This window comes from Capricornis sumatraensis, chromosome 3 (assembly GCF_032405125.1).
Source record: "Capricornis sumatraensis isolate serow.1 chromosome 3, serow.2, whole genome shotgun sequence".
Lineage (NCBI taxonomy): Eukaryota > Metazoa > Chordata > Mammalia > Artiodactyla > Bovidae > Capricornis > Capricornis sumatraensis.
The window spans coordinates 74,443,880-74,470,178 of NC_091071.1; the positions used below are offsets into that span (position 1 = coordinate 74,443,880).

General features: G+C 35.7%; 1 protein-coding gene across 3 annotated transcripts in view; it reads left to right on the forward strand.

The window, feature by feature from the left end:
- Positions 1-26,299, forward strand: part of SCN9A (sodium voltage-gated channel alpha subunit 9) — an 89,821-nt gene that overhangs the window by 34,586 nt on the left and 28,936 nt on the right. For all 3 annotated transcript variants that reach the window (XM_068966862.1, XM_068966863.1, XM_068966861.1), the window contains 2 exons: positions 1,166-1,642; positions 19,633-19,753. In XM_068966862.1, coding sequence (XP_068822963.1) covers positions 1,166-1,642; positions 19,633-19,753 — 598 coding nt within the window. The remainder of the gene's footprint in view (positions 1-1,165; positions 1,643-19,632; positions 19,754-26,299) is intronic.

The following is a 26,299-nucleotide window of genomic DNA, read 5'->3' on the forward strand; positions in this document are numbered from 1 at the left end:
TATTGACAATGAAGACCAACAGGAAAATAGTCTCAAATTTTCTTAATGATTCATCAAATTGATTTCTGTGATTTTCTCTTTCCCCTTCATCTCAGATTCTTCTCTTAAGCCTGATACATTAACACAGGCATTTTTTTCGCTTGTGCTTTTCTACTTACATTTCTGAGAAATTGTTCTAGGTGTGACCAAAATTAGTGGTGAGTTCTTTTTCCTCAGTCTGGTATAATTTTGATTGTTTAAATGTGAAGTAGATGTTTCTGGCCATGAAGAGACTTACATGAAAGGGTTTTTCAATTATCATTTTTTATATAAAATATTTTTTAATATAATTTACATATTTTGCACCCTCTATGAGAATTTTTTTAAAAATAATATTCAGTTTACTTGTACCCTTACCTCTAGGAGGAAAACAGAAATGGTTTTGCACACAAAATTTTTCTTCAAGGATAGGAGTTTTCCTGACCTGTTTTATAATCTTTTCCAGAAAAACCAAAATGATTGACAGTAAAGCCACCCAATCATAATGCCATTATCTCATTTGAATTGGGTTCAATGGGCAGATCTTTTTCTTTGCTTTAAAAGTCTCATTAAGTTGCAAGTTGGCACAATTCTTGGACAGAATATTTTATTACAGGAACTCTGAGAGCATTATATGTTCCACTTACTGCAATAAGTGAAGTTTATCTTCTGGGAAAAGTAAACGCAGATCTTGGCTTAAGTTACCTTCAGCACAACAGACACTAGTCACAATTTTCTTGTTCTACTTGTTTCTCACAGGTAACAAATACTAAGTAAAGGCAAATGTTAAGAGGGCATTTTAGACGCATAAAAGGGAATTTGGACACAAGTTTTCTGCTGTAGAAATGAGTGTAGGAATGACATCATGGTAATGGTGAGGGAGCCTTCTCTTTGCTCCTCATGCTGGCCCTTTAAGGGTCGGGCTGACCTCTGCTCCAGCGTTCACAGAAGCTCACACACTGGGAGACTGATGAGAACTCTAGCTTCTCCTCTGCTGCCCCATCCCGTGTTCTTACCTATGGATGAGGAAGTACAGAGCTCTTCATTGCTGATTTGGATTTTGGCCTATATTTCAGAAAACTGTACTTATGTTCTTTTTTATTTCCCATCTCCCTGTTTCTCCAACCCTATTCTCCTCCTGACATAGGTCCTCAACCTATTTCTTGCTTTATTACTGAGCTCATTTAGTTCAGACAATCTTACAGCAATTGAAGAAGACACTGATGCAAACAACCTGCAGATTGCAGTGGCCAGAATTAAGACGGGAATAAATTATGTGAAACAAACCTTACGTGAATTTGTTCTAAAAGCATTTTCCAAAAAGCCAAAGATTTCCAAAGAGATAAGACAAACAGAAGACCTAAATTGTAAAAAGGAAAACTACATCTCTAACCGCACGCTTGCTGAAATGAGCAAGGATCACAATTTCCACAAAGAAAAAGATAAAACCAGTGGTTTTGGAAACAACACGGACAAATACTTAATGGAAGAAAGTGATGGTCAATCATTTATTCATAATCCCACCCTCACAGTGACAGTGCCCATTGCACCTGGGGAATCTGATTTGGAAATTATGAACACTGAGGAACTTAGCAGTGATTCAGATAGCGAATACAGCAAAGGGGTAAGATTGTTTTTTTACATAGATTGTTTAATGTTATTAATTATTGTGAGTTAAAATTTCAGATTTTTGCTGTCATGAATTCTTTTCTAATATGCATACTAATAGGTACTTTGTGTGTATGTGAATTTGTACAATAACTTCCTGAAGATTCACGTGGTAAGGTTTTACCTACTGGTTCATAATAACTGATATAATCTTATTTAGCTAGATTTGAAAGTATGGGAGTATTTAAGTCTTCCTTTCCTTTATTCCATTTGTCATCACCTGTGAAGTCATATGCAGTCTCCGTTAATAGCGTCTGTTGAATCCACAGCTCTTCTCCATCACCTTTGCCTTTGCCCTCTGCTTGCCTAAGCATTTCCACATGGTGTCCCCACTGATATCTCTGCCTTCATTTTCCATCTACTCTAATCCATTTGTTTGATTAATTTTACTCAGGTCCCATCCTAATGACATCAGTCCTTTGAAGTATCCTTGATCCCCAAGGTAGATCTGAGTTGTACATTGCAGGTAAAAGCCTTCATATCATGGCCTCAACCAGCTGACTGGCTGTGTCACCTAGTCCTCACCCTGGGGCCCCTACATCTGAACCAAGCCAGTTTTCTTCCGGGCCACTTACGCTCACAACCTGCGTGATTTTGCTTGGGGTCTCCTTCTTCAGTCAAAATCCTGAGTATGCCCTTTAAGACACAGCCCTCAGTTTCCTTGTATGTAAAATATTAGCCCTTACTAAGAGCTAGGTGACAGTTAAATGAACTGCACATGTAACATGCTTAGAACAGTATTCACAGTGCTCAGAAGTTGTACTTATTATTTAGCATTATATTTTATATTCTTAAAAAATTATTATATGCATCAAATGGTACTGTAAACTCTTTGAGAACAGGAAACTTCATTACAACTTTTTTGTATCCTCCTTCCCCACCTCCAGGGGCATACATTCAAAGTATTATTGAGCTGCATTTTTATTAATATGGAATATAATAATCATAAGTGAGTTTTATGACAGGATTTCTATGGTATCTCTCTAAAGTTCTAAGATACCATTTTATAATATTTTTCCTCTCTTTAGGTCACATTTGAAAATATTTGACACATATTTCCCAAGCATCTTCTATCTGCTTGAGCCTATATTGTTAAGACCTGATTTCCCAGGTGGCACAGTGGGAAAGTAAAGAATCCACCTGCCAATGCAGGAGACCCAAGAGATGTGGGTTCAATCCCTGCATTGGGAAGAACTGCTGGAGTAGGAAATGGCAACCCACTCCAGTATTCTTGCCTGGAGTATTCCATGGACAGAGGAGCCTGGCAGGCTACAGTCCTTGGGGTCACAAAGAGCCGGACATGACTGAGAGGAGCACACACACACACACACATATTAAGACCCATCCTTCTTAAATTTATAGTGGATTTTGGAAAAAGATACACAGCTCTGTGTGTATGTGTACACATGTGCATTGGCCATGTAACCAATACTAGGTACATAGTAAATGCTCGATACTTATTTATTGAATAAATACGTGATTTAAAAATTATGAATATATATTTTAAGTAGCCAAAGAAATTATCTCCAAGATCACAAAGTGAGAAATTAAATATTTTATTTTTTATATTAAAAATCTTTACATGGAAGAGGTTAATAGCTCCAAAAATTCAGAAGGTGTAGTTGTTTTGGTTTGAAAGTAGAAAATTAGATTCCTCATACCCTGTTCAGAAGCAGTAATCTGGGTCTAGACTCATGTGAAAAGAAAAACTAACTCAATTACCCATTTTTCTGCCTACAAAGATTAGAGTTGTAAAACCCTAACTGCCTAGCAGACTTTCTGAATAAGCTTGAGATTCTGGGTGTTAAAGCACTCTGGTATCTTGGGCTTCCCAGTGGCTCAGCTGGTAAAGAATCTGCCTGCAGTGTGGGACCTGGGTTCGATCCCTGGGTTGGGAAGGTCCCCTGGAGAAGGGAAAGGCTACCCACTCCGGTATTCTGGCCTAGAGAATTCCATGGACTATACAGTCCTTGGAGTCGCAAAGAGTCAGACACAACTGAGCAACTTTCACATTTGAGAGGAATAATTTCTTACCTGGTCCTTTTTTTCTTTGCTGAAAGCCTGTGGTTATCCTTACATGGATCTCCTTAAGTCGCTGGCAAATATCATATTCTTAGTATGTTGAATTATAACATTTTAAAGGGAATCTAATAGACCTGTCCCATATAGCACCTCATTTTCTAATTCAGAAAGCCAGTAAGAGAAAGCAACTTTATCTACAGTTATGAAGCTCATTCAAGGCAGAGCAAAATCAAGTCCCAGTCTTGATGTGCATAAGTCTGCCTTTATTCTCCTGTCTTTGTCCCTTTCAGGGATAAAACTCACATTCTTAATGGGGTTCATACCCAGTTTGTCTCCCCTGGGATACTGAGCCACACTTCTGAAGAATTTACATATCCTGTGGTATCCAGAGGTTTGTGAAGGCATAGTATCCAACTGTCTTCTATAATTAATGATTTCATCTATAAGTTATTTGGTACTGAAATAGACTATTTTAGACGTTCATAAAGTTACTCTGACACCTGTCCCATAAACCTTTCCTAAACCTAAAAAGCATGAAATTTAGTGCACTTAAACTGTGTTATCCAAAGACCATTTGATGGTAACTTAATATTCTTAATTATCATTGAGTTTTGTATGACACTGTAGTCATAACTACTTGAGAAAAAATATATTTTTCTATTTCATAGAAATGGAAATATGTGGCATAATATTCAGGAGCTTGAGGCTACCTTGTAGGTCATAATTAAAACTACACAAACTAGTTTCTTTAAGTCATTTACGCAGTATTTGAGTTGGTAAGCCCTAAACAAATGTTAGGTATCGTGTTTATTATTGTATTCATCATCATCTTAGTCTCTAAAAATTCAAATTTTAAATTATGGGCTTTGAAATTTTGTCCTTCTTCATAAGACATTTTCCATAACATATCTCAAAAGTGTGTCACCCTGAGTGTATTCAAACCTGCTTGACTATATACTGGACTTGAGAAGTAATGAAATTTCAAGATCTATAAGAAATTCGTTATGTAGTATTAAGCAGTTGCCAACTGTTAACAACCTGCATCTAGAGTCCTCCTCTTCAGTGCCTTGTGATTTAAATGTTTCTAGTTATGACTTGTTGGTTTTATCTTTCAATTCGGAACACTAAAAGATATTCACATTTCCTTATTTACCTGAAGTGTTTCTACATGATTTCAGGCTAAGCTCTCTGCTCTAATTCCCCTAATCTTCAGCTCTCATTGAGTTCTCAGCTTTTTAACTGCTTATTCTCTCCTTTGTATCTTTCCTATATTTTCATCTTTGAAATAATTCTTGATGCACTTTTCCCAAAAAGGCAAATCATGATTATCCAATAGAAAATATTGCCCAACTGAATATATGTCAGTTATTTAAGTCTTAAGCATTACCTGGAGTATGGTGAAGAAGGCAACCTCTGGAGAGAGAATTCTTGCCTTAGATCCTAGCCTTAATATTTACTGTCTCCATGATTTGAGCAATTTACAAAAAAACCTCTGGTTATTTTTTTCTAGTTTACTTATATGCAAAATAGAATTATAATAAAGATTACATTATTTGGGTAAACAAACAAGTGCTTGCTGAAAAATAAGTGCCCAATTAACAATTACCATGGGTATGAAATTGAGTAGTCATGTACGCACTGTAAGTAGCAATTTGCTACAGGTTAAATTTTTATGTGTAAAGACAAATGTAGGAGCTTGTTACAAATACCTGTTCTGGGCTGTATCCTGTAAATTCTCTCTGCCTAAGTCTGGATGCATTCTCAGAATCCTTGCCAGCAGTGTTCCCAGTGACCACTCTGATGGATTGGTGGGCGTAAATGAACCTAAATTCATCTCTGGCTTCTCTTGATCCAGGTTTCTGAAAATTCGTTTTCTTTATTCAAGGGCTGGGAATATAGTCTACATTAAGAATCTGCATTTTGAACAGGGGGAAATAAAATCTCTGACCTTTCCTACTTTCCCCTTCCCCATCCAGAAAACAAATCCACCCTCTCTGTTATGACCTCGCATCCTTTTTTTTTTTTTTCCTGCCCTCTTCTAGCATCAGCTCTCAGGCAAGTTTTCTTCTTCTGATAGACAGTTAGATATATACACTCCAGAATGAAGGCAAAATATTTTGTCATCAAATACTTTACTAGGAAGTGACCAGAGATGAGTTCAAGTAAGGTGTTGAGTAAAATATCTTGAGTTTTGAGGCAATAATTGGCATTAGAACACCAGCATTTCTCTGAGGATGAGTCTGTCTCAGAATCAAGAAAGACATGCTGTCATCTCTAGGGACCCATGAGAATAAGGCTCCTGTCACTGCTTCTTGGAATACACGGTGAACTGATGGCCACCCTCAGAATCAATCTCCTCCTGGGGTGCAGTGCAGCCCTCCAAGCCCTTGGCAAACATTAACACACTGCAGATTTTCACCATTAGCATTGAAGTGCTTCCTTATATGAGTCTCAAATGAAGCATGAAATGCATCCATTCATTCAATAAATATTTATTGAGATCTACTATGCTCCAAGCATTGTGCTAATAGTTGCTTAGAGAAAAAAAAATTTTTTTCACCAGGTGCAGTAATTCAATGTGATTGGCATCTGGCTTAATTAAGTTCTTAAGACATGTAGTTATTTTTTTCTGTTTTTAAATCGTGCCATCTCAAAATTGAAAGTTGTAAAAAACTAAATTAGTAAGTTTTTTTTAAATGCAGAGCTCTTTCTTAGAGGGTTAAAGAGACATCCTTTTGTTTTCAGTTATTACAGATTACTTCCTTTTTTGCTTTAAAGATGAAAGAAAAATAGCCAGTTTATAAACTTGTGATGTTAATTATAGACTTGTGACGTTAATTTTGAATGTGTGTGTAAATTTCAGGGGAAAACACTAAATTTATCCATTTTATTTCTCCAAAGATTTTAAAACATAATAGTCTTATGTGGTTTTTGGAATAAATTCTGACAGCTTTCAGAGACACTGGGTTTTATGAATCTAAAACCCTAAATCTTTAATGCTCTTTTGACAAATGTATTATCAATGCTTGCTTAAAGTGAATTTGTTCATCTTGTGTACTCAGCAGAGAGGAAAACATCCTCACAGAAAGACCTCCCCATTCATTCTTCCTCTGCTGCTGCTGCTGCTAAGTCGCTTCAGTCACGTCCGACTCTGTGCGACCCCATGGACGGCAGCGCCAAAGGCAAATGCTTAGCTTTACTCAGTGGTTCTTCAGTGTTTTGAAACATTGTCTCCTCTCCAAGTTGTGATGGAGCTAGCTGAGGTCCTTAGAGAAAGGAGAACAATGAAACGTTCAGATTTTACATAAACTTCTCACCTTCAAGGGAGTGTCATTGAAAACATTGCAAAAACAGTTATGCAGAATTTATGTTCTTAAAGGAAGTTAAGGCCACCTAAAGCCCTCATTCACTTTGATTATTGTGGGAGAAAAAAATTACAAAGGAATCCATGAGTATATATTCTGTTAACTGTGGCTATTCATTTTTTCAACTTCCATTTCCTAGGCACCTGCTTGTTGCTGCATGCCTGCTGGATTCTAGAAAGATGTCAGCAGTGTACTCATTTCCTCAGGAGATGTGGTTCAGAGTCTTCTTGGTCTATGGTGTTGTTGTAAGTGGTAAAGAGTAAAGCTAGGTTCCTGCCTTTGAGTTAAAACACACACAGAAATCAGAAATTATAAATAAACATATAAAAATAATTAAAAGAGGCTGAGGCAGGATAAAGATAGGGTGACTAACCTAGAAAAGAAATTGGAATACTTCACAATAGGGATGCCAGTTGAAGTATTTTTTATGATAAAAAGAATTCATCGGGTGAGAGAAAGAGTAGGGAGAGAAGGGGAGGAAGGGAGGGAAACAAAGACAAAGAAGAACAGAGAAACACTTTTCTGGTAGATGTAAAGGGCCCAGCCTGTGTGGAAGCATCCAGATACAAAAAACACCCATTAAATACATGAGAGGATGGCCACATAGGAAGCAGTGGGTAACAGAGGTCTACTGGAGCCAGTCCAATAGTGAGTGACTTGGCTTACCGTGATTTGGAGATTGAAGTTGGTTTCTGTTTATTTAATAGAAAGAGGAAACTTTGTCTTGTTTTGTTATTCTTTGTTGTTAGTAGACTTCTACTTTTAAAGGAAGTTTGTTTGGGAGTGTAATAAAGGTGAGGAAGCAGAGAGGATGGAAAGTTGTTGCAACCATCCCAAGGACACCTGATGAAGGCTCAAGGTCAGGGAGTGATGGTGACATATGGGATTAGTCAAACACACTTGCAAGCTAAAGCATAAGGGCTCAGGATCTGGATATGTGAATTGTGAGCTGTTTCAAAGGGGAGAGTCATTTTCTGTGGCTGCCATAACAGCGTATCACAGACCTGGGGCTTTGTTCTAGAGGCTGTAAGTCTGAAATTGATGTGTCAGCAGGGCCATGCTCTCTCAGTGGGCTCTGAAAAGGATTCTCCCTTGCTTTTTCCTAGCTTCCGGTGGTGGTCTTTCATCCTTAGCCTTCATGACTAGCAGCTGCATCACTCTTTATCTCTGCTTCTTTTGTCACATGGGATTCTTCCTGTCTTTTCTTTTTATAAGGACACTAATTATATTGGATTAGGGCCCACCCCAGTGACCTCATCTTAACTTGCTACATCTGCAGAGACCCTATTTCCACATAAGTTCACATTCAAAGGTAACAGGTGTTAGGACTTCAACATATATTTTGGGAGATACAAAGTAATTCAAAATAAAGAGTTTTGGCTTAGATGACTGGATGGATATTGATGCTTTAAAAATATGCAGGGGGGAAATATTAAGGGGATATGGGAGAGACAGTTTAATTTGGGGACATCTTAATTGTACCCTACTCACAGGATAGCTAAGTGATAGTGAACAGTAGATATTTGGAGGTTTTAAGAAGATAATTCAGAGTTGTAGACAGCTTGGAAATTTGTATGTTAATTTTAGATCAGATTCCCTGGAAAACCAACTGTGAGTAGTGTTTTCAGGTTAAACACCTAACACCTGTATGAAATGATGGAAGCGAGTTGATTGGGCAGAGGGAGGAGTTGACATGCTCTGCAGTTGTAGCAGAGGGTTCAGCTGGTTCTATAGACATTGCTGGTATGTATGAGCCTTTGGAGTAATCCCAAATCAAAGCAAGGCTCAGGACCTGTGTGCCCTGAACCCATCAGTCATTGGATGCAGGTTCTCCCTCCACTCTTCCAGGCAAGGGAGTATGACCTTGGGTAAGGCAGCTCCCTTCTGTATTTCAATTCCTAGAGAGGGACTCAGCTATGAGTCTTCAGCTGCCAACACTCCTAGGAGGTGGAGGAATGAGTAGCTTGTTTGAAAGGCAGATCTGGGCAGTGCACCACAGTATCCACCACAATACAGGGACCACGGGAGGAAGAGGACAGGTGACTGACTAAGCACTTGAGAAGTGGACATGAAAACAAGCAATAAAGAGACCAAGGAGAGAATGTATACATTAGCCACTTTCATATATGCTATATAGCTTTCCTCCTTTCAGCAGCCTGGGAAAGAGGCTGATATTAATCTATATTTACAGATAACTAAAATGCTAAAGGATTAAGAAATAGTGCAGGTTAGTTGCTGATGTTTCTGGGAGTCATTTTAAATTTGAACTCCAGGCTTTAACCACCTCTAATACATATCATGGAAAGGCAAAAGCATGAGTAGGAATATATTCTCTGTTATATCCCTGTAATGCTGCAATTCACAGTCAGATTTTCTGTTATAATGGTATTGTGCATTTGCTGATTCATGTTCAGTTTCTAATCCTCCTTAGTGCTAATTTATTAGCTTACAGTCTGCCTTCAAAATATAACACAAAGAAGAACAAAGCATATTCCATGAGAGAATGAGAAGCCAGTCCAATGAGGATGTGTTGAGTAATGGATTAATTAGGTTGAAGGCACATGAAAGGAAGTGGCACCTAAGCTAGATATTAAAGAATGGAGACCATATTTTTGCATGAATGTGGTAGGGATGGAAACCCCAGACAGAGGAATAAACAGTCGTACTTTTCATCTGATTCACTTATTCACTTATCCATTCACCCATTCATCTATTCAGTATTCAATTTCTGCAAGCCATCATGTTTTGAGAAACTTTGTGTGCTTACTTGTTATTAAATTGCTTCCTTTTATTGATTTGATACAAATTTTAAACATTTGCAGTCATCAAGGTTGAATATTTTATGTTTTTTACTATATGGTGGTTTATGTTGAATATTTTATGTGTTTCTACCATATGGTGGTTTTATTACACTGTTGTCAGGCCTGTCTCTCCTAAGATTTTTGTAAAGTTTTTTTTTCCACTAAGAGGCAGTTGCAGGCAGTTTAGATTTCTTCTCATTATTCCATTTTAGAAAATATATTAATTTTTCCAGAAATGCATTTGATTTGGCAATATTCAATTATACTTCTGGAGGGGAGCTGACATTTGATCTTATTTTTTATGCATAGATTCTTACAAAGACAAAACAGAATACCCCTATAGAATTTCACTTAGATCATTTTTCTGCAGATTGGTTCTAAGCTGTTTAAAATTTTTTCCTCTTTATTGAATTTGTTCATGTGTCTAAAAACAATGAAATTTTGGTCTGATGTTTAAATCAATGGTTCTTAATTGTTATATTTTGATAAATTTGAAAACATTCCTTTCATGTAATATCATTTGAAATGTCAAAATTAAATCATCAATGCTAATTTTAGAGTATGCTTCAAAAACCACATACTGTCACTCTCTCCCCACTTGAGGATCACTTCCTTTAAAATGTCTGTTATGAAGAGCAAACAGAATGCAAAAGGTTGCCTTCAGAAATTACAGTATTTAATTCATCTCGTAAACAACAGAATGATATAACTGTCTAGTTCATTGTTTACAATCTATGTTGAATGATCCATAATTTTATTACTGTGTTGCAAATATATTTCTTTGTGTTTAGCATATAGCATGCATTGTCAAATATAACTAATTTCTACTTACAGGTATGTGACTTTAAACATTTAAATCAGTTGATTAAGCTGTTCCATCATGCTCCACTTCCATACCTCAGTACCTAACTTTCTTACTTCTCACAGGGGTAAAAACAAACTGGATCCATCAAGGATGCAGCTCTGTGCTTTTAACCAGACAGAGACATATGTGACCACTTTTACACAGGTTACCTAAAAAAAAATTCATACATATGTATATGATATTTTTTTTCAGTGTCATGCATGCTGTTCAGCTACAAAATCTCTCTGCCTGACCCATTGCAAGAAAGTAGAAACATATACAATTGTGCCATAGATAAACTGGCATCACAGCATGTCATGGGCAGTTCTATCTATTTTTGTTATTCTCTCGATGACTCACTTGATATATCTCTCATGTCCTTAGGTGATTTCAAGTGCATGAGCTATAGATTTTTATTGGGTAGATTATAAAAATAAGGTATAGCATGTAACAGAAACCACCGAAGCAGCATTTAATTTAAAAACCTCTATCAACTTCCCCTCCTAATTTAAGCTATACGGTCGACCCTTGAACAACAGGGGTTTGAACTGCATAGTTCGACTTATAAAGTGATTTTTTTCAGTAGTAAATAATACGGTATTACATGATCCACGGTTGGTTGAATCCACAGTTGTGGAACAGAGGATACTGAGGAACCGTGAGTGTAGAGGGCTGACTGTAAGTTTTAATCAGATATTAGACTGCATGGAGGATCATGCCCTGACCCCCATGATGTTCAAGGGTCAACTGTATATGTATAGATATATATCATATTAACTTGTCAGGCTTATTGCGATAAGCGTAGAGTTTTAATATTCTCACCATAACAACAACAAAAACGGTGATTATGTGAGGTGAAGGATGTGTTAACTAACCTTATTGTGGTAAACGTTTCACAGTATATACATGTAATCTAATCACCTTGTTTACCTTAAATTTACACAGTTCTATATGTCAATTACATCTCAGTAAAGCTGGGGGAAATATTAAAATTGTCACATTAAATTCAGTAAATTAAAATTTTATTAAGAAAAATTTTGTGAGAGTATTATTTCAGGCATAAACATAAAAATCTTGTAACAAGAAAGGACCATTCTGGTGCTAGTCTTTTATTCACAGTTTAAGGAAATTGAGGCTCATGCAGTTTCTGAGTATGCATGTAGAAACCTGAAGACAGAGACAGAGTACCCAGCTTCTAGGCCAAACTTTGCATATATTTCGAAATAGTTTTAAGCAAAATGATAACTAGGGCTTTATTCCCTTATTGATTCAGTAATTAACATTTGATTTTTATTTGATCATATGTAAAATGTATCATTAATAATTTTCTGGGCCTATGAATGAATGAGTTATAAATGCCTGAAATGATTAATTTGATTCCAGAATCAATTTTATACACTGATGAGAATAAGTTTCTGATTATGTACATTTGGCCCTCTGTACCTATGGATTCTGCATGTGCAGATTCAATCAACTAGGGATCGAAAATATTCCAGAAAAGTCCAAATAGCAAAACATGAATTACCTGCATGCCAGCAAGTATTTACATGCACTTACAACTGTTTACATAGCATTCACATTGTATTAGCTATCATAAGTAATTTAGATATGATTTAAACTATAAGGGATATAGAAAGTATAAAGGATGTATATAAGCTATATGTAAATACTATACCTTTTTATATAAGGGACTTGAACTTATGCAGATTTTGATATCTTCTGTGTATAGCTGTGATTATCTCATAAGGAGATAGATATACAGAGTAGCCTCAAGAAGATAAAAAGTTTAAGTGGAACATATTATGAAGTGGACACTAAATCTGTCAATAAGGCATAAAACACTTTCTTAAAATTAGAAACAGATTAATATCAATTGCTATAACTAATGTCTAACACATATATAAATATGCTATTCAGATATAATATCTTGTTTTAATTTTAGTATAGCTTGTTGAATGACTGAACTGGAAGGAAAAACCCATGTTAATAGGAATCATGCTTTTTTATATACTTAATAGAGTTCATATTTTTAATTTATTTGTCATTGTTAGAATGTTTCTATTATTGTTTTCTGTTTCCAATGATGAAAGCAAAACTTTATCCTAAAGTTGATACGCTCTAAGAATAGTGATGCTCAGTTTCAAATGTAAAAAGAAGCATATAGTTTGTTCTAGTTTACTTGCAGTGAATTTTAAAGGAATTCCTGAGTAAAAGACATATTTTTCTATTTCAGATTGATGATGATTTAGAGGCAATATTGTCTCAGAAAACTATTTTGCTGCAAAGTGTAGTCAGTCCTCCTCCTAGAACCTAAGTAAAGATACACACATATGCAATAGCATCTATATCTGTATAGGTAAAACACTCTTTTTGAGAAAACTATTTTTAGAAATACGTATAGATATACACATATATATGCATGTATGTGTGTATGTGTGCTTAATTCCTAAATTATTACTACTTTTTTTCTTGTTATCAAACTACATTAGAAAACATGAGGTGCATATTAAGGAATGGTCATTCTCCAGATAAACAAAGGCTCAGTTGCAAAGAATGACTTGAAACATTTTCTTTGGCAGGAAAAAATATGTTTTTATCTGTGCCAAATTCTATTTTTACATTGTGTTTGCAATATTAGAATCGTGAATATTTTTTAAAAATGGTACTTGTTATATTTTTAGAATTTATCATTCCTTGTCCTTCCTCCTTACAAGTGAATAGTTTCAGGAAATAGTATTCATCATTCAGAGATACCGGCAGTTTGTTCTTCATCATTTCTTTTTTATTATTGATAATATGTAGTGATCTTAAGTCACAGAGTACATGCTTTTACCTCACATTTTGTGATCATGTTTGCCTATGTTTCAATCCTTATTTACCAACTTGCAGTATTCTAGCAGGCCTCAAAAATAGAACTGTTTAAATATTTATTCCCAAAATTTTTAAGGTATTCTTTCTGATTTGACCCACTGCATTCCAACTATTTATATACTGTTCTCTGCAAATAGCACAAAGGCCCTGAATACCAATTGCTGCTTTACCTTTCAAGACCTTGAATGCCAGGGTGAATGCCATTTTCCATTGGAAAGAAGTGGATGAAACTGTAGGATCTGGCTGGAAAGTCTAAAACCAGTCCAATCTTCGACCAAACTTTTTTGCATTTTTTATTTGTTTTTATATGCAAGATTATATCTTTCAGTCACATAAATTGTCATGTATTGGACAGAAATTACCCTAGGTACAAGATTTTAAGAAAACAAAGAACTTTTAGTAAAGTGTTTGCTTTATTTTGAGTTTCCTGGTGGTGACTGAGATTTTACCTCATTATTTCTCCGTTGTCTAAAACTATAAACCATTTGATTATGAGATGGAACTGTTAAGTGGGTTTCCTGCTGAATGAACAACAGCTGTTCCCCAAAAGTCTACACAGCTTCTCTAATAGCAATAAACAAAACACTAGGAAAGGAAAGACTCTGTTATCTTGTCCTTTATTTTAGAAAGTGCTGGTGTTTTAGTTGCCCTTAATGTGGAGCCCTATGCAAGGTCACAGGTATGGAGCCCTGTACCAAGGTCACAGGATAAAAATCTCTGTAACTACCAAGCCCCATAGCAACTGTTTCCATGAGCCTCTGGATCTAAACTGGCCAGTTTCCTGACCCCATATTAAGTAAAATGCCCACCCTATTATCCACCCCATAGTATCCTAACCAATCACCCAATGCCACCATTCCAGTAGGAATTTTCTCTGTCTTGAGACTAAAAAGTGGCTGCTAGCCTGCAAAAGGGTTCAGCTCTCCCTTGACCCAACCTGCTGTGCTAATGGTGTCTCCCACTCTAATAAACTTTATTCTCCTCTCATTCTGCCTCATGTCTAGAAATTCTTTTCCAACCCGCACACAGACCATGACATTTTTGGTGGTCCATACTTGGACTTGGGGTCTCTTCCCCCACCTCCTCACTTCTTTCTCATAAGGACCCTCTGCAAACAGGCAAATGGCTGTGGAAGCACCTGAGGAATTCTGGCCAGGGTTACTCTCTAGTGTAACTCTCCAAAGGCGCCACTGCTCACTGTGCCCCAGTAGCTTCCGCCCAAATGGGTGATAGTCTCTCTGACTCCTTTCCCAATGAGGAATAGGCCGACCAATATTGCTATGGGGCTTGGTCAGCTCCAGAGATTTGTATCCCGTGGCCTTGGTACAGGGCTCCACACCTGTGACCTTGGTATAGGGCTCCACACTTAACTATGTGAGAAAAGAACTTAACTAGTAAATAAACTATTTTCTGCTAACCTAAATGGAAGCAAAATGAAAATTTAAACCACAGAGAGGAAAAAATATTTAATTTTCCACCAATGAATGTTATCTGGTATCACTGATGAATGATGTCTGGTTGCAAAGAGTCAGACACAAATGAGCTAGGAAACTGAACTGAACTGATCTGGTATATTTTTTAACTTGGGGCATTATCTTTTAAAAATAATCTTGAGAGAAAACAGAATTCCAGAGAGACCAGAACAGAATTTGGGTGACTTTAAGGGGCCCAGAAGCTAAATCATGTAAAGAAAATAAATATCATTACTCTCAAGATAAAAACAAACAAACATACAAATGGTAATATCATAGATAATCTCTAATTTTAAAAGTGCTGAAGAGAGTAGTGTTTGTATTTCTGTAGAAGGTGGGAGGAATTGCAAGAGAGAGGAGACCATATTTTGGCTTTAAATTCAAGTTATCCGGTACTAGAATGGTAAACTTGGAAAACTGGACTTCTAGTCACACAAAGCGTAGTATAGAATTCTATCTATAGAATTCTTCTATAAAAGTGCTTTGATCCTTTGTTATAAACTTTACCATTTTACTCACTGCAGATTCAAAAACTTCTAATATGAGGCTGTAAAGTTAAAAGATGGGTGATACTGGATCTAATCAAGTCTTTGAATCTAATAAAGTCTTTCTTGCTTATTGACATACAGTGGAGATTTTTTATCACTAATGCTTCCCATAGTTTTCTGTCCTTTTATGGCCAGCCTTTCCTTTTGATTTGCTTCTTTCAACTTTCTTCCTGTCCCTTGTGTTTCTCTGATTTGATGCTCAGGTGAGATAACTATTCTAGACTGTGCTATTCAAAGAACATTTTTCTTTTGTTGTGTGAAGCCTTATAATATGTACTTTAAATGTGACATCTTTGGGATGTTTTCAACACCAGCCATCCTCTTTGAATAAGGCTTTTGTTGACTTCTGTGTTTCCTCATTGCTTTATGTTGATAGTGTTTTTGATTTTGAGTGCTAGATTATCAAGTTATTAGACAATCCTACTTCAAACTTCTCAGAATAAAATATGACCAACTAACATTAATGAGCATCCATACTAGCATGAAATAGGCTTACAATGTCAATGTCTATGTCAGGAAGTGTCAGTAAGAAATTTGTAAATGACCAGCCTAGGGCAGTTTTTTCATATGACACCTATATTTAACAGAATCTCTTCTTAAATGCAGTTTTGTAAAAAGCACACCTTCAAGGCAATCAAAAGGAAATGCGTGAAGAATAATTGAGCTTTAATTTGATCATATTTTCAATAGTGAAATAGCTACAGAAGTTTGTAGTCAAGATTAGAATGTTACAAAACTACTTTAGTATTTTATGGATACATAAATACATAGTATTTTATACTGAATATAGAAAACTATGTCAAAAACACATGTATAGTATAATAATTACCTAAAGGAGACAGAATCAGGGAGACAGTGAAGGAGACTTGTATTTTTCATCATATACTATTGTACATTTGAAATTTTTGAGGCAAGTATGTAGACTTTATTTAAAGGAAAGAAGGAAAAAATTAGAACGTACCTACAGTCAATGCCCTATTATTTAATAAAAAGGCAGGAATGCTAACTTAGCATATAGCATATTCTATCCTATACTATACTAGCGATTCTACTAAAAATTATCCTATTTTTACACTTATTTCCAATTCTGTGTAGAACACCAAAGATGAAAGATTCTCTGTTGACAAGCAAAGAATGGGCAAAAAGTTTATTTCATATTTTACTAAAAATAAAATCAATATGAAATTATAAAATGACCTATTTATAAAACCAAAGGAGAAATTTTTTATTCTGAAGTATTTATTTTACTGTTCTTAATATAGTATATTCTTCCATTTCCAAAATCACAAGAAAGAAAGCTAAATAGCAAATGACTGAGTTTATAGAAATGAAAATAACCATATAATTATTTAAAATAACACAAATAATTGACTTGATCTTCTCTATATACTAAATAAGAATAAAAAAACAGTCAGTTGTTAAAATCAGAACACCTACTATGAGATTTGAAAAATTTATCTTCAAGAGAAAATCTTTGTTACAGATGTAAGGCTTTCTATTTAAAGGTATCCTTTTCTGACCCTGTTAAAGAAACTTCTGCTTTAGTAAGTATTAAATTTAAAAGCTGAGTAGATTTAAACTATCTATATTGCTAGGACATGCACATAAATATTTGAAATTATATACAGTACTGAAATTACTACTGTGTGAATACTTAGTACATTCCCGGGAAAGCATTGAGTTCCTAAAAACATTCTAAACATTGAATTTGAAAGCTAGAAGAATTTGACTTGTAATACAAATTATAGGACATATTGAATATTTTGATAATTTATGTTCCAGTGAGGAATAATTTTGAATAACTGTCATTTATGATATAAAATCTGAGTCAAACTCTGAATTTCATTGACAAATTGCCATAAAACTTATGGGGGGAGGACATTTCGATGGCAAGATATGCTTCATAAAATCATCTTAATTTTTACTTATAAATTAACTTGTCATTAATCTGCTGTGTTAATGTTCTTTTGAAGAGTGAGATGATTTCATTAATTTAACCTATGTTACAAATCTGCAAATTTTAATCATTTTATTTCGAAGTTATTACCAGGTGAGAGAAAATCATTATAATTATATCCAAATTGTCAATGTTTTGGCTAAGGACAGTAAGGAGTTTTTTATTCTATCAACTGTTTTACCCACTGCTTTGCCTCAAATCCAAGCCAGTAACTTTTTTTCAGGATGGCAGTATTTGATTTCAGCTCCACAGAATCAAAGTGTCTTGTCTTTCATGTCCCTTGTGATGGTTCACTTGCAGTTGAAAGGTCAAGAATTGAGGGTATCAAATAATTGTAGTCTTTGGATATGGTACTTAAAATTGGTTTTTGTGATAGTTGGCGCAAGAGGACATATTAGTAATCACAAATTTCCCCATTGTTTCCCGGAGTAATATATATTTTAAAACCTTAAGTCTTACGGAATATCCAGTCTCATAATTAATTAGTATTTGCTTTAAAGTAATTTTAGATGAATACAATCAGCTTAAATAACCTACTTCTTAAATGAAATTTTATATTGATATTGTTAATTCATAATATTTTAAAAATCTTTGACATTGTGGGAAAAATACTTCTATGCTAATATAGATTAGAAGTATTAATAGTATTAATAGTAATTTTAATACAGTATTCATAGTTCTTTACTTCAGTTATACAAATAGCTTTCCTTACTTCATTGCTTATGCTCATTACTTTATCAATGCCTTTTTTTTACTAATGTTGAATACTGTGTGGTAATAATAGCACTGAGAATATAATGTGGTACCCATAAAGCACACTTTTAGCTTCCAAGTCATTCACTAAAAGTTCATAGTCTAGGCTGGGCCTGTGATCTTAATGCAATTCAGGAGACTGAAGAATAAATCTAAATGAAATAAGAATTTTCTCCTTTTTAAAACTTGCATTTTTTTGGTATTCTTAAAAAAACAAGTAAAGCTGTAATCTTAATAAGAGACTACATGCTGTAGTAACTAGTAGTTTCCAATAACCACATCATTTAGCAAATGAGAATGAAAATTGAACTCTTCCATTGATGTGCTGCTCCATTATAAAATAATTTTAGGAAGGTTTGACAGAGTTTTGCTACAGTTGCTGTATGTATTTTTTTGAAAACTTTCTGTGTATCTGTGTGTGTGTAAACATCCTGTTTGATCACCAAGTTCTGGGTGGGAAAAAGCCTGTTTGTGTTATGATCAGTTTCATGATCATAATGACAGTGAGTTCATTCCTCTCATGTGTTGGTCTGCCGTGTTCAGTTTCATGGAATCTTTGTTTCAGAGTTTGCATGTGGTGCGCGCTTTAGTAGCCACTATCTCTTGACATTATAAATAATAGTTATGATCTCTTCTACTATATCCTGAAATTCCATCACTAAGATAGGTGATGATGAATAATTGCTTTGACATTCTGATTCCGATACAGTATTTGACTTTTTGTTTTGATGAAAGGCCTTCTATCTATATCATCCTGATACATATTCTTAAATCCAAGCAATGATAGAAAAAATATGTTTGGAGTTCATTTTACACTAATTTTATTATTTTTTAAATTTTTAAGTATCAACAAGCTTTTTCTGCCAATTGTCAGATCAGACCTTTCCGTTATCAGGTGTTGGCAATTTGGCATATGTATATTATTGCTGTTAGGGTCTAGTTGTTCTAAAATAGTAATTACTGGTGTATATAAACTTATATTAAACATAAAGTAAAAGTGTGGTCAATACTTTGCAAATGTTATAGTTTACATAAAAATTGTACCTTCAGGCTAATTCTGTCCTAATAATTGTTGACATACTAAAAATAATGAAATGTATTTTCCACAGGATGTGTAGATAGAAAGATCAAGCATAGATGCATTGTAAGGTGACCTGACCTCAGTGTACGTTTATATGTTTTTATGGCCATCGTATTGTTAATCTTTTCTTCATAACACTTTGCATGACTCTGATGATCAAATATGGTTTTTAACTAGAGACTTGAATTGAACCCTAAATGAACTCTCTGGTGGGGTGGTGATTTCTTTTTAGAGGCTGAACCGATCAAGTTCCTCAGAGTGCAGCACAGTTGATAACCCTGTGCCTGGAGAAGGAGAAGAGGCAGAGGCTGAGCCTGTAAATTCAGATGAGCCAGAGGCCTGTTTCACAGATGGTAAGAGAAAAATTGAGACCTCACTTAACATCCATTTGTTAATGTTTTGGCCTTGGTCTTAAAACCTAATGCTTACTTGGGATTGATGGATAAACTGTCAGAAGACTCATTCCATGCTGATTTAGTCATAGCTCTGTGACTAGGCTTCTGTTTCCACACTTATGCTACTAATAGTAATTTACAGTGGCAGTGTGTTATGCTGTAAAGCACTGCCAGTTTTTGAAAGAAGCAAATAAGTGTGATACCCGATTAATAGAAATTTGTGTTTGCTCAAATTAGTACTATAAGCAAAACACAAGGAGTTTCCTTTAGAAGTATCCCTATGAAAGGCATTTAAGGGTATCATCATGTATTTCAGCATCACAATAAAGTTAAATTGACTAGAACCATGTAAACTTAAATTTGTACAGATGCACCAAGATTTCTTCTACACATTTTATGAATGACCCTGACTTAAAATTCTAAGATAACCAGAAAGAAGTTGGGTTTATCAAACAAATTATAGCTTTATATCAGAAAAGGACTTTAGAACAACGTAAACTCTCTGCGGAAAGTATTAATGCTAAACTATTTCAGACTGTAGCTGCTATCTTACTGAGATCAAACTTTACAAAGGCTATTTTAATCCTATAAAATACCAATGAGAATACTTATATAATAACTTTGAGATAGTCATAACTTTTCAAACTCATAACTCTAATTTGTCTAGTATACAAGAGATATTACAGAAACATATTTTCAATGAATTGTAGCCTTCAGCACTGAAAATTTGCTGCAAACCAAAGTTTCAGTTGTGTAAGATGAATGCATTCTGAAAATATAACAGGCAACAATATGATTATAGTTAGCAATACTATATGGTAGAGTTAAATTCGCTGAAAGGGTAGATCTTATATGTTTTTAATTACCCAAAAAAAAAGAAGAAATTGGTAACTATATGAAGAGATGGCAATTTAATTAGCTTGATTGTGGTGATTATTTCACAGTGTAAATATAACATATTTACAAGTTGTATAACTTAAATTTTTAATTGTCAATTATCTCAATAAAACTGGAAAAAAATGGACAGAATAAGAGAAGAATGTTTGCACACAAAGTCGCTTTAATCATGTCTGACTCTTTGCAACCCTATGAACCGTAGCCCACCAGGCTCCTCTGTCCATGGGATTCTCCAGGCAAGAATACTAAAGTGGGTTGCCATGCCCTCCTCTAGGGGATCTTTCCGACCCAAGAATCAAACCCATGTCTCTGGTGTTTCCTGCATTGGCAGGCAAGTTGTTTACCACTAGCACCACCTGGGAAGGCCAAAAAAAGAATAGGCAAAATCAGTCTACAAAGGTAGAAGTCAGACTAATACTTACCTTTAGGAGGTACAGATTGGGAAAGGGCATGACGGTGATTTCTGGGTGCTTGAAAATGTTATATCATGACCGACATGGCTATTACATGAGAATATTAATCTATATAGTTAAAATATATATACTATACTATATGTACGTTCGCCTCAATAAAAATTTAAATAAATAGATAAATATATTTTTTAATGACAAGAACACCAAAGAAAATCTATGAGCAAACACACATCTCTTAGCTATGTCATTTTAAGCACCTGTGTTCCACTAAAGACTTTATACTCATTGGACCTGCTGGGGTAAGAGGTTCAGCCTGATGAATTAAACAGGGCAACCAATGAGCAATGGCAAACTTCAGCCGCTTATCTACTTCTTTTATCCAATCACCAAATAATCATTAAGTACTTTCTTTCTGCCAGGCACAGGCCTGAGCACTGGACAGAGCAGTTGAAAAAAAAAATAGGCTTCTTACCCAAATGAAATATGTAAAGTGTATAGTAGGGCAGATAAACGATATGTGCTCCGGAGAAGTAAAATGAAAATGGGAGTACCAAGGTCGAGGGATAGAAGCCTGCTGCTGCTGCTGCTGCTGTTACGTCGCTTCAGTCGTGTCTGACTCTGTGGAACCCCATAGACGGCAGCCCATCAGGCTCCCCCGTCTCTGGGATTCTCCAGGCAAGAACACTGGAGTGGGTTGCCATTTCCTTTTCCAATGCATGAAAGTGAAAAGTGAAAGTGAAGTCGCTCAGTCATGTCTGACTCTTAGCGACCCCATGGACTGCAGCCCACCAGGCTCCTCCGTCCATGGGATTTTCCAGGCAAGAGTACTGGAGTGGGGTGCCATTGCCTTCTTCAGGGTAGCAGCCTACTACCATATAAATAGAGTGATCAGAGAAGGACTTTCTATAAAGGTAACACTTGATCAGAGACCTAAAGGAAATTGAAGCAGACCTATGAAGGAAGACTGTTTCAAGCAGAGTAAGGAAGGCATATGCCCTGAAGTGGGGATATGCACATTTGAAAACGAAACCAAGGGGCCAGTATGAGTCGAACAGATGGAGAGGTGGGAAGATTGGTAAAAGGTGAGGTTAGAGACGCAACAGAGGCCAGATCATAAGAGTACTGAGAAACATAAGAATCTTATTTAGAAGTCTCACAACATGTCATCTTATAAGCAGGTGGGTGGGTAGCCAGGGCAGAAGTTGGAAAACCTCTGAATGTTCCTGCAGTAATCCAGGTGAGAAGTGATGGGAAATTAAAACTACTGGGGAGTATGAGCATCTGAATATATTTTGAAGTTAAAGCTGAAGGGATTTGCTGATGGATTAGATGTTGGGTGTTAAAGCTTTCTTTTCTTTAGAAGAGTCAAAGATGACTCCAAGCTTGGGGCCTCCGAGAAATATATAGTCTCCACATGAAGGGTTAAAAATAAGCGGGCTTGGTCTCCATGGGAAATCCACAGTTTGTTTATGTATAGTAGAAATGACCCTGACCAAGTTGTGATTGGCTGACAAGCGTTGAGCTAGAATCAGTGCCAATCTAGAGCAGTATTTGGCCTTCAGAGGTTTTTGTTACCTGAAAGGCAGCAGAAAAATCAAGGCAAATGTGTGAGTTAAGTCAGAATAATTGTGTTTTGGTGAAAACGAACAGTAACAGAATTTGTTGTTTATAGTCTCGCATCCATTGAGCCTTTTCAGCTTCATAGCTACCACTTTATCAGTTTGCACCTTATTCCTCTTCACCTTTTTCTCCTCCCTCTTCTTCTGTGTCTTTCTTTAGTTCTGTGTCATAGTGTTATAATTCAAGACTTCAGGTTTCTTCCCCAGTTCTAGTACCATTCTTCACTATCCTTAATTCTAAATGTCTTTGCAGTCTGTATAATTATGAGCATGACATGACTCTTTCATTCTGCTTGGTTTTAATAGTACTCCTGTTGGATTAAACAATTAGCAAATCAAAAAATCAGGATTAGAGTGTGAGAAGGATACACTCTTCCTTATATGTTTTCTATTAATTTGATAGGAGGCACTAACTCAGCTCTGCCTTCAAGTGTTCTGAGTTCAACTTCCTAAAAAATAGCTAATAACTAATCCTAACTTTGATAACACAATAACTAACTCTTTTGTGCCTATTTTGTCTTTTTTTTTTGAAGGAAAATATGGACAAAACATTTGTTTTAAAGAATTTAGAATTTTTAAATGTTTTTAAAAAGACATTTTCTAATCAGTTTTTACATTAATTATACTGATCATGCTGTTACATTTTTATTAATGGATAAACTGTCTTAGAAGAAGTCTGTGGTTTCTTTTTTATTTGAAAGCATTAGTTTAACATGATGAAAACCAGTGGAGATTTTATGTACTGACTCATAAGAGCAAATAAATGAAACCACCCAAAAGGAATAGCATTTACCCATGGGGACCCGTTAAAATGTTTGAGAGGTTCTGTTATGTTTACATTTAATTAATAGTCCTTTAAAAAAAGAAAGTGTGATACCATTGCTAACCAGCTAGGTTGGAAACCTCTTGGGATATACCTTTCTATGATGGTCAAACAGGCAGTGGTCTTGTACTCCTGTCTCAAAATAAGAGAGAAACTGTGAGGTATGATAAACCCTGAGGAAAATATTTATGCACCTCCATCTCAGATAAAAGGTTTATCTACTTTTCTAATTAGAATATATAGTGTCTTTTCCTGCCTGAATCATAAGAATAATATTTTCTTCAATCTAAATACTGACAAAAATAAATCCCAAATGGTAAAATCTTCTTGGGGCTTCCTTGATGGCTCAGTGGTAAAGAATCTGCCTGTCAAATGCAGGAGATGCCGGAACTTAGAAGTTCCCAGAAAGGGCAAGAACACATAAAATATACATGCCAGGAAAAATGTCAGAGACTTGGGGGAAAACGTAGCTTGCTACATTTCTATAAAGCTGAAAATTATTTACTAAGACTTACCTCCTATTAAGAATCAATGAACTAATTTCACTACAGAATCACAGAAGAAGTACAGTACATTTTCCAAAAAATGTATTTCATTAAAATTCTAGCTATGTTGTTTCAGAACATACAGGTTATGATTATATGAAGTTATTACTTGATAGGCTCAACATTTTAATGAAACATATTGGTTGATAGACACAGAAATTATTTTTAAAGCAGCCATGAAATTTCCTCCTTGGAAGGAAAGTTATGACCAACCTAGATAGCATATTAAAAAGCAGAGACATTACTTTGCCAACAAAGGTCCGTCTAGTCAAGGCTTTTATGTATGGATGTGAGAGTTGGACTATGAAGAAAGCTGACTGCCAAAGAATTGATGCTTTTGAACTGTGGTGTTGGAGAAGACTCTTGAGAGTCCCTTGGACTGCAAGGAGATCCAACCAGTCCATTCTGAAGAAGATCAGCCCTGGGATTTCTTTGGAAGCTGAAACTCCAATACTTTGGCCACCTCATGCAAAGTGTTGACTCACTGGAAAAGACCCTGATGCTGGGAGGGATTGGGGGCAGGAGGAGAAGGGGATGACAGAGGATGAGATGGCTGTATGGCATCACCGACTCGATGGACATGAGTTTGGGTGAACTCCGGGAGTTGGTGATGGACAGGGAGGCCTGGTGTGCTGCGATTCATGGGGTCGCAAAGAGTCGGACACGACTGAGCAACTGAACTGAACTGAAACTTCTGAAACAAGTATCTGAAAGCACTGCTCATTTTTGCTTTCCCAGTTCTACTTTCTCTCCAAATGAGGTTTTACGCCTAAGATTTTTAAGAGAAGAATTAACTGTAGTACCTCTCTTTAAATTCTTTCTTTTCTTTAAATTAATTTTGATTGTTTATTCTTCAATCAATTTTAATTTTAAAATTTTTCAGTTGTTATTTCTCTAAGCCTCTCTTGGTCATAGCTGTGTTCACAGTCCTTCATGAAACTTTTTCCTCGCTAACTTTTCTTTTACTTCAGCCTCTTGTACATTTCCCCCACCGCTGACTCTTGTCATTTCCTTCAGGGTTTTCTTTTCTTCCACCTATCCCAGTGATGTACAGCTAAATGTTTAACAACCAGTTCTCCAAGAAAAAAAAAAAAAATGGTATATGTACTGCCATCAGTTTACCATATTTTGTTGATGTAAAGGATATGTGGTACACAATTTACAAATAATAATATAATCAACATCCTTCATTGACTATTCCATATAGCTAATTAGTTCTCACAGAGTGTGAATTTTGCCAATTTTTAAAATTTATAACAATGATCACAATTGATAAACAAGAATAGTTTTAACCTGAAGGTTGCGTGGTATTTTCATTTGCATTAATCGGTATCATGAAACAGACTTCCTGTCAGAACTTGACTCATTCATCAGTGATGTGAACAAATTTTTGCTGAATCAGATAATAGGATTTAAGCAATGAAGGAATATTTCCTCAAATTTTTCATGCTATTCACAGTGTAATGGCTGCAAACACACATAACTTTTACTGTTTTATTAACATCTTATCCATCACTTTCTTAGTCTGCTCTAGAAAATCAGCAAGCCTTGACTTATAGCACTTGATAACTTTTGTAAAGATTCCCACCATGACTCATCTCAAACTAGTGGTGTCACTTTGCTGCATGTGGAGTTGAAAAGAGACACACAGTAGCCCAACAGTATAACATACTTCTACCAACCAGGTAGAATATATAAAGGTACTCAAGAGCATTCAGTTCAGTTCAGTTCAGTCGCTCAGTCATGTCCAACGCTTTGCGACCCCATGAATTGCAGCACGCCAGGCCTCCCTGTCCATCACCAACTCCCGGAGTTCACTCAGACTCACGTCCATCGAGTCAGTGATGCCATCCAGCCATCTCATCCTCTGTCGTCCCCTCAAGAGCATAAATAATAGTAAATTGTAGTAAAATTATTAGAGTAATATGTTTTTAGTATTTATTACCTTTTCTAAAGTTAGACTTTTAGGTTTATACACTTTAATTTTTGATAACAGCTGCATTTAACAACAGGCTAGCAAAATTTTCCTGACAATTTCACAATAAGTTGTCAAGACCAATGTGAGTTAGTTCCAGCATACCTTTGAATTCTTTTAATATAGCTGTTCCAGAATGTTCCAGATTTGCCCCTTTTTTCTCTTACCCTAAATACTTTTTTTGTGTGGCCTTAACAACTGTCCTGATCTCAGCTGACACATACATGCTAAC